Here is a 10,273-nt window from a genome sequence, read left to right as displayed (position 1 = left end):
GTGACCCGCATTTAAGTATCATTAAATGCCCGATTTGTATCGTACTTTTCAAGCAGGACCTCCCTGTCTTTTCCCTCGGCAAATATCGCGCAGCTGACTGACGGGCTGACGGCAGAACGATATGAACGAACAGGTTGAAAGAAAATTTTAAAAAATAGGTGACATACAAAAGGAGGTGAAAGAGAAACATCAAAACGTGAAAATTCGTCGTCGCAATCGATTCCACTGGAAAGCAGTGGCCGTAAAACGGGAAAATTTTCATTTTCGAATCTCCCAGCAAGCAGTGCTTATTACTTGAGAAATGATTTGATATCAAATCGCGCATTATTAAACAATTTGTGCAAGTGCAAGTGCGGTGCTATTTGTGTAATCTCGGTGCGGTGCGGAGAAAGCACAGGTGGCCATCGTTGCCTAGTTTAGTTTGCTGATGCGTTATTCTTACGGAATTGATAACGTAGAAAGTTAACAAAAAAAATACAAGCCGTGAAATAGTTCCAAGTGCAGAGTTTTTGAAATACCTATACCAGTTTAATATACCTACATGTTGTGACTTATGTTAAGTTTTTGAGTATCGCAACACATCAGCCTGCTGTGTTATATTTTTTGAAAAACGAGTTTCGCATATTATTGCTCCACTTTCCTTACCTACATCTTTCTTTGATTAGCTATTTCTTCACTGCAAAACGCAATTTGTTATGCTGGTTATGCTAAATTAATCGCTTGAACAGTTACCAGTGATTACTTTGTAAGTGGATAAATATTTGACCCCCTCCCCTTGAGGCCGGGAAGAACGGAGAGAAAAAGCATGAGAAGCATTTTGGTTATTAGCATCAATTGATTTGTGTTTTTGAACGAAGAAAAATTCAAAGCAAAGTGTAAACGATGCCAAAAGTTGTACCATGAAATGAAGACAAAAGATTGCCTCTGCCTATTGTTGCAAAATTGGGAGTACCTAGTAAACATACCAGTAATCGGATACCGGAACTGTTTCGTTTAATTGAATACTGCGGATAGGCAACAAAAAATTCTTGACAATACAATGGATGAGGAGGACCTGATTGCTAGAGCAAAAGAAGAACGGGCAAAAATATTCCAGCGCTATGAAGTGGGACGAGCCGAAGGCGCCGTCATCGATGATTGGGAAGATCCGGCCTACGAAGTCTATCATCAAACTGATCGGTACGTGTGCTAACAGTAATTCTATTAAAACTGGTTTCCTTTATACCTATTGATTGTGTTTTGCAATCAATCGTGTTCAGAAAAAAGTAAGTTGATGTAGGCGACTGGTTTGTCACACAAACACCTACGTCAACAACGTGTGCTCTTGGTTTGCATCAACATCTGAAAATGCAAGACCGACATGTGAAAACTTTTAATATTTACCACCGATGCTTGGGAGCGCTTTGGTGCCAGATCAAGAAAATAATGTTTACAAATAAGTATCTAGGTATATTGCGTTTTCTTGAATTATCAAATGCGGTTGTTATTCACCCCTTTTTGCAATGCTTTCACCAGAATTAGCCTTCAGTAGTTTTTGTTATTTGTTATCTTTTTAATTAATTACTATCGGTAACAATTACTAAAACTTTGAAGCCAACGTATATATCTCCATTAATATTCTTAATAACCTATGATTGAACCTAAAAAATATTCGCCTATTTCCTGTATGCCTTTGATACAACTAGCATAGAATAATTCAATTATTGATTGTTATTTGAAATAGAAATAGAGTTGAAACGTCCCAGAAAGAAATAGTATAATTTAAAAAGATTGCCGTTAAATTTTCCATGGTGGTAGATAACTCCGCAGCAAAATCGAAAAAATTTGGCTCTACCTCAAGAAAAACTTTCAAAACGAAATTCTTGCCAATTGATAATCTCTTAATGAAAAAAATTTTTCAAGATATGTGTCTCGAATAAACAATTACAGTGCAGATGCAATCGGTTGGAGAGAAGGGATTGTTGCTTTCTTTTCCTTAACGGTTTACCTTCAGGACAACAGGTTCAGCTAGGTTCAATGTTTAAATGATATAACCGATCGGAGGGAAGAGATAGTTTAACTCTTTTACAAAATTGTATACTTTTCGAAGGTCAATTTGGTCTAGTTCTTATCGACATAAAAAATTTCCGGCCGGTTAGGACGAGAAGATTCGGTCACATTTCTCTGGATTCACAGTAAACGAAATCGTAGGTGGGTAAGTTGGTAAACGGCTAGATAATGCGGAATATAGACCCCATAGTGGTCGTTAGCCTCTTATCCAGCAACTCCGATCCCGACCTCCTCGTGGTACCAGCCGGAATACGAGCAACCTTAGCGGAGATCGGGTAACCAACCCCGGTGGAAACTAAGGTCGTATACTAACCGGGAAGGAGGTAGTGAGTCTCGGCACTATAAGATGGCAGCCCCATCACGAGACTCGGTTGTGTTGCCCCAGTACGGCTACACACCTAAACAAAACAAACTAACAACATTCAAGCATATTCGGAGCGGAATATTCGGCATCGACCTAGGCGACGAAATAAGGACGACGAATGGAGACTCGGGACTTGGAACTGCAGATCGCTAAATTTCGCAGGTTGCGAGCGGGTGCTGATTGAACAGCTGGAACCCCGCAAACTCGGCATCGTAGCTCTGCAGGAAATCTGTCGCAAAGGGGAGAAGGTATGGAAGATACGTGGCGGAAAGGCCCAGTTTTACCAGAGCGGTGGCGCTACCAACGAACTGGGAACGGGCTTTGTAGTGCTGGGCGGAATGCAGGATCGCGTGATAGATTGGAAGGCGATCAACGAGAGAATGTGTGTATTGAGGATAAAGGGCCGTTTCTTCAATTATAGCATCATTAACGTGCACTGCCCGCACGAAGGTAGACCCGACGATGAGAAAGAAGCGTTCTACGCGAGGCTGGAGGCTACGTACGACAGCTGCTCGTCACGGGACATCAAGATCGTCATCGGGGATATGAACGCCCAGGTCGGTAGGGAAGAAATGTATAGACCGGTGGTAGGACCCCATAGCCTGCACACCGACACAAACGATAACGGCCAACGATGTATAAACTTCGCAGCTTCCCGAGGCCTGGTGATCCGAAGTACCTTTTTCCCGCGCAAGGATATCCACAAAGCCACCTGGAGATCACCTGACCAACGTACAATGAACCAAATTGACCACGTTCTCATAGAGGGCCGGTTCTTCTCTAACATCACGAACGTACGCTCCCGTCGGGGTGCGGATATTGATTCTGACCATTACCTAGTAGCAGTACATGTGCGCTCAAAGCTGTCCACCGTATACCGGACACGTCAAAGCCGCCCTCCTCGGCTGAACATCAGGCAGCTAGATAACCCACAAGCTGCCGAGAACTACGCGCGAGTACTGAATGAGGCACTGCCTTCTTCCGAGGAGTTAGGTGCTTCAAACCTCGAAGACGGTTGGGGCAGAATACGCTCGGCCATCGGAGAGGCCGCTACCGCGGCACTAGGTATTGAGCCTCGGAGTACACAAAATGATTGGTTTGATGGGGAATGCCAACAAGCGGTGGAGGAGAAAAAAAACGCTTGGAAAAATTATCTAAGTATTGCCACTAGAGAGAACCTGGCCAAGTACCGACGAGCTAGGAACCAGTTGACCACGATCCTGAGGAGAAAAAAGCGCCAAAAGGAGGACAGAGATCGTGAAGAATTAGAACAACTATTCCGAGCTAATGACACGCGCAAGTTTTATGAGAAGGTGAACCAAACTCGGAAGGGCTACACACCGAAACCTGACATGTGTAGGGACGAGGGAGGGAATCTAATTACAAACGAGCGCGAGGTGGTCGACAGGTGGAAGCAGTTCTTCGATGAACACCTCAATGGCGAAGTCGCAGAAGGAGGCGGAACGGAAATTAACCTAGGAGCGCCCATGGAAGATAGTGATGTCCTAGCACCTGATCTCCAAGAAGTCAAACGAGAAATCAGGTTGCTGAAGACCAACAAAGCCGCTGGGAAGGACCGCCTACCGGCAGAGCTTTATAAACATGGCGGGGAAACGCTAGCAAAGGCTCTACACTGGGTTATTTCGAGGATTTGGGAGGAGGAAAAGCTACCGGAGGAATGGATGGAAGGAGTGGTTTGTCCCATCTACAAAAAGGGTGATCGGCTAGACTGCTGCAACTATCGTGGTATTACGTTGGTAAACGCCGCCTACAAGGTACTCTCCCAGATCCTGTTACGCCGGCTGTCACCGATAGCACAAGGTTTCGTAGGGAATTATCAGGCGGGTTTCATGGGGGCTCGCGCAACTACGGACCAAATGTTTACTATCCGACAGATCTTGCAGAAATGTCGGGAGTACAACGTGCCCACGCATCACATCTTTATCGATTTCAAAGCAGCATACGATACAGTCGATCGAGACAAGCTATGGCAGATAATGCACGAATACGGTTTTCCGGACAAACTGACGCGACTGATCAGAGCTACATTGGATCGAGTGATGTGTTTCGTACGCATCTCTGGGACACTCTCGAGTCCCTTCGAGACGCGACGAGGGTTGAGACAAGGTGACGGTCTATCCTGCATGCTGTTCAACATCGCTCTTGAGGGGGTGATCCGACGAGCGGGCATTGAAACGAGAGGCACGATTTTTACCAAGAGTAGCCAACTTCTAGGCTTTGCAGATGACTTCGATATCATAGCCAGGAACTTTGCGACGGCGGAGGCAATCTACGCCAGACTGAAAGCGGAGTCTAGGAGAATTGGGCTAAAAATAAATGCGTCGAAGACCAAATACATGAAAGGAAGAGGCTCAAACGAAACAAATGCGCGCCTCCCACGGACGGTAACCGTTGACGGCGACGAACTAGAAGTGGTAGAAGAGTTCGTGTATTTGGGATCGCTGGTGACCGCGGACAACAACACTAGTAAGGAGATCCAGCGGCGCATCCAAGCGGGAAATCGGGCCTACTTTGCCCTTCGTAAAACGCTACGATCAGGAAGCATACGCCGCCGCACGAAGCTAACAATGTACAAAACCATTATTAGACCGGTAGTTCTTTATGGACTTGAAGCCGTGACGCTGCTTACGGAGGACATACGCGCCCTTGCCGTGTTTGAGCGGAAAGTGCTGCGGACGATATTTGGCGGAGTACAAACTGAAAGCGGAGAGTGGCGGAGGCGTATGAATCACGAGCTACAGGCACTGCTTGGGGAGACTCCCATCGTACATCTAGCGAAAGTTAGCAGGCTACGGTGGGCCGGACACGTCGTAAGGATGCCGGACGACAGTGCGACGAAAACGGTCCTCTTCAACAACCCCACCGGCACCAGGAACAGGGGGGCCCAACGTGCACGATGGCTCGACCAGGTCGAAAGCGATTTGCGACTTCTGAGACGACTAGGAAATTGGCGACGAGTGGCCCAAGACCGAGTTGAATGGAGACGAGTGCTTGAAACAGCACGAGCCACCCCGGCTCTATGCTGCTGAAGAAGAAGAAGAAGGTGGGTAAGACATTCGTACCGAGCCTGGGAAGCAACAGCGTGTTTACATGTGATTGGCTGATTCGTGCTGGCAGTGCAAATGGGCTATCTTGCATTTCGCACAACATGAAATGGATGGGACTTGATTCTTCTGTTGTTTTGACAACATTTGGAAGTTTTTTGAGTTCATTTCACAGGCGGCAAATAAGTTTTTATACTGTTTAATTAGCTTTCATCATGATTTTTTAGGATAATAGGGTAAAATGCATGTTTTCCCAAGGTCTGCACAAGATGGGACTATCACTGATCGATTCCTTGCACTTTTAAAAAAATAGGTATCATGTAAGATTCCAAACTAGCGGTTTGAATTAATTGGGATTACGAGCTAATCTTTGCCATTGTACAGTGCCTGATGTTTATGCTTAAAAAATCTATCCTATTCTCTATATCAATCAATGCATAGGAAAAGGTCTGATCGATTGATGCAAACATCTCTGAAATCCATTGACAAGTGGTTGAGTTGTAAGCATGCCAAGCGTAATCACTTTTCATTACATGTTCATTTCCTGTGCTTTCGAAGTGCACCTCAATATAGTACGGATGTATGTATGTATGTATGAATGTCTGTATGTATGGGGGGAAGTTACCATCAGTTCAAAGTCCTGCCAGTGTATGTGGGTAGAATTACAGTTGATCCAAATTTGATTGTTAAATGAATTTCACTCTAAAGCTGTTGCAGAGCAACTGATTCTTGAGCCTAAATGATGCCTAATTGTGTGGAAAGTGCATATTTCCTGTTACCAAAGACGTAGATGACGTTTAGAATAAATAATTTAAGGAGGACCCTACTCTGGAAAGTCGGAAAAATCGAATTTTATTTTTATGCATTTTCGAGAGAGTTTATACCTTCAGTAATGTCTTTCCAAAAGGATTTTTTGATATCTGATTGCGTTAGAAAGTTATGGCAAAAACTGTGGGGTCACCTCAAGGGAAGTGCATCGCTAGAAGAAACTTTAAACGCGTTTTTCTCGAAACCATACTTTCTCAACTGGCGGTACGTGTATCTCAGAATCTAGTGGTCCGATTTGGCTGAATTTTTTTTTTTAGCTTGTAAACATTAATTAACTAAGTTGTTACGTAGCTGTTTTCTGATATCTCTAGTTTTCAATTTTTTATGAGCTCGCAATTGGCGATTTTTGATGAAAAAACACTTTTCTTTTGGAAAAATTGCCGTCATTTTGGTAATTTTTCGAATTTTCAAAAACCCCTACGTAACAATTTAGGCATTGATTTAATGCTTCAAAATCATCCCTTAAATCCGTTTTTCGATACTCCGTTGGTTTCCGGTACGTACCGCCAGTAAGGAACTATTTTCTAGAGAGCATCCACGCGCCTAGCTGCCACCAGCATAATATTCACTATTTTGGCATTCAAAAAACAGAAAATACATGTTCGAATAAAGCTTAACCTATAACCAAAATACCCCAACACTTAACTATAATTCCAACATGCGAGAAAAATTCACGAAAGTCCATTATTTTTCGACCTTCCAGAGTAGGGTCCCCCTTAAGTTTTGTCATTCACCTCTTTCACATAAAACTGCTAAAATTTGGAAATTACAGAAATGTGTTTTGTTCCGCCTTCATAAAATCGTGAATATCTCAGCGAGATTTGAACATGCGTCCATACTTTCTTCGGCAAAGTTCGCCATAAAATCTTCCATCTATACAGTATAGCTATGTTGCTCTAAGACACTGTTCGATACCCTGTTTTGACATTTATTTAAGTAAAATTTCGAAAATTTCAAAATTTTGCCGAATTCAGTAAATTTCTGTAACTAAATATGACTCCAGACATGTCACCATAACTTTTTTATGGTTGTATCTGATCTCAATGATTGTGAAAAAATAGTTGGGTGCCTTGTTTCACCTACTTTAACACTTCTAAAAATATTTTTTTGACTTTATTCCTGCGACATTCAGCGACAATCGGTTAATTTGACACCATTTAGCGAAGTTTTCCAACTGCTCCTGCAGAAAACTCATATCCAGTGGTTGCTTTAGCGTATGGTAAAGCTTAAGATCGTCAGCGTATGAGAGTTTCGCGCATTTTAAAATGGAATTAACGTCGTTCATATACAGCAGGAATAAAAACGGTCCTAGGTGGCTTCCTTGTGGAACACCAGAACAAACAGGACATGGCGAAGAAATGTGATCACCAATTTTCACAGACATGCTAGTAGACAAAAACGTAGTTCTACGTTAAAAAGCTCACCATGGTGATTTTTTATTCCTGAACTTAATATGACCGAAGAATTCTCCAACGGCTGGTTGGCCGGGGCTTTGCTCTCCAAAGTCGCCCAAAGAAAATAATCAATGTAACAAACAATGTATGGTCAAAATGAAATCCGGAATGTAGTTTTTCAGCTATTCTTGGGCCACACGCTCTTTGTGAGATGACGTCGAATCTTGTTGAAACGTCCAAGATCTGTGACCAGAACGGTAGTTTGCCTACGATTTCAAAGCAGCCTTCGGAACACTTTCCTGATGATATGTGGCAATTACTTTGACACTAGGCGCAATTAGGGTTGGGAGTACCGATAGCATTTTTTGAGAACCGGTATTTCGGTACTAGGAACATCAGCACCGGTAATACCGGTACTGGTACCGGTACCCGAGTTTTACCTAGAAAAATCTTGTTCTTAGAAAAATCTTAATACTTATTGATACGGGCCCCTGTTTAAAGTCACTTCCCCTCACCTTACTATAGAGTAAGGAGGGGTAAAAGTGCGATGCGGGTAAAAGTGCGATTCAATGATTTATCAGTGCAGATGCCGAGTAAATTTTCTACATTGGCATGGATGGGTGACTACTTCGACAGCTTGAATCTAACGTAAACTTTGGTTGCTTACGACGCATAGTTGCTGAGTTATGTGCAAATGTTATTTTAGGGCGGTTTTGATGTAATTTTTCGTTATACGGCAAATACGATATTAACAGGAGGATATTACTTGTTGAAAATTTGTAGAAGCGTTTTACATCACTCACATATCTGTTTTGAAAATACGGCGAAAATAATTTACAAAATATATTTCGCTTTTCCGTAATTTAATCTAACCCCGTTAAACGCCTAGCGAGGTAAAAGTGCGATTCACGGACGGGGCAAAAGTGCGATTCATGGACGAGGCAAAAATGTATAGCTAATTATATACAGCTTTAAGCACTATATTACAGATACTAGAAATGAAAGATCTGCAGAAAACTGTGTGGTCTACAGATGTTGGCCGAAGAAAAACAATGTGTTTCCGCTGATGAAACAAAAACCAAAGGTTTGGAAAAGTTTCGATCTAACGGAGGCTGCAATACACCAGCGCAAAATAGAAAAGGTGCAAATTGAGAACATTCCTTACCAAAACATAACGCAGATTGAAGATAATATGGTTTTGTTAGCTACTGCTGGGCTAATTTCATGGATTCTAGCTTCGAACTTTTGCCCCGCGGTATTCGAACTTTTGCCCCGCTGGTGGGGTGGGGATCAAGTTCAGAAGAAAGAAGAATTTATTTTGCAAAACACAATAGTGATGATTTATAGTTGAATGTGAAGACATTGAGTTACTGCATCATTATAAAATATATTATGTTGTTGTCCTTCTTTATATCTCACGAAAATTGATGACAAGTTCAAACATCGCACTTATGCCCCGCCCTACTCTACTTATTTCATTTGTAGGTACTGTCACGCAAGCAACCGGAGTCACCCAGGTCGCTTGTGTTCCCATCTAAAAAATTTAGGTGAAGTGAGTGTGAAAACAGGACCATTCTTACTCTTAGCCTTAACAGAGTGGGCTTTTAAAAAAAAGAGAGAGATTCCCATCGTGCACCTGGTAGAGGTCGGGAGGCTATGACCACATCGCAAGGACGACGGACGACTATGTACTAAACTTTTCAAGAACCGCACCGGAGTCAGGAATAGAGTGACCCTGACCCAACGTGTTCGATGGCTCGACCAGGTTTAAGCCGACTGGCGTGCGTCGAGAAGCTCAACCGAGTACAGAGGAAACAAATCCTTGATACAGTACGAACCACCTTGGTTATACGCTGTAAGAGGAGGAGGTTGCAATAATTCAACTTTAAAATGCACAGAATATTCAACATACTTTTCTCTACTTATGCAAAGACGAATCTTAGTAACAAACTGTAGTGTCGCTGTAGGAAAAACTGTACTCAGGGCACCGAAAGGCATAGTCCAATACTAGCTCATCAATTCTTGAGTTTCAAAGTAAGTGAATTCATTTTGCAGTGTTTTTTGGAATACAGACCAAATGAAACTCCTTGAAGCTGGAACTGCCTTGAGCTTCTAAAGTCCGTTCAAATTTTTCTTCACACTAAACATGTCATAATCACTTCTACAACTAATGCTCGGCGGTGCCTCATCTACGATTTTCTCAATTTTGTTGCTGGTGTTAAATCACTGAAGTAACTCATCCGTTTGTTTCATCAAAATATTCCGCGCAGTTTTGGAAAATATTTTAAAATTGACACTCATCTTCATTTTTTTGGACGAATGTTAGAAAAATTGAATAATTGATCAGTACCGACAGCACCGGTTTCCTGTCGTGCCAGTACCGGTATTTCGGTACTGGAAAATCAGCCGGTAGTACCGGTATTCCCGGTTCCGGTACTCCCGGTATCCCAGCCCTAGGCGCAATGAAAACAGACGGAGAGTGCCCATTTGCGGTTACGGCTACTATTTGTGATGCGTGCTGCTTGTTGGTCAGATGGCTCAGATTGTCGTTGGAACACTTGATCAAGTAAACC

The 10,273-nt window shown here is 42.8% G+C and overlaps 1 protein-coding gene across 1 annotated transcript in view; it reads left to right on the top strand.

Moving 5' to 3' along the window:
* The first annotated feature begins 260 nt into the window (after positions 1 to 260).
* Positions 261 to 10,273, top strand: part of LOC128739134 (uncharacterized) — a 29,912-nt gene continuing 19,899 nt past the window's right edge. The window contains exons 1-2 of the mRNA XM_053834531.1: positions 261 to 397; positions 666 to 1,179. Of these exons, the coding sequence (XP_053690506.1) occupies positions 1,040 to 1,179 (140 nt within the window). The 5' untranslated portion in view covers positions 261 to 397; positions 666 to 1,039. The remainder of the gene's footprint in view (positions 398 to 665; positions 1,180 to 10,273) is intronic.

Source organism: Sabethes cyaneus, chromosome 3, assembly GCF_943734655.1.
Source record: "Sabethes cyaneus chromosome 3, idSabCyanKW18_F2, whole genome shotgun sequence".
Taxonomy (NCBI): Eukaryota; Metazoa; Arthropoda; class Insecta; order Diptera; family Culicidae; genus Sabethes; species Sabethes cyaneus.
Note: the sequence above shows the minus strand (reverse complement) of the source record. Positions and strands in the feature narration are given on the sequence as shown.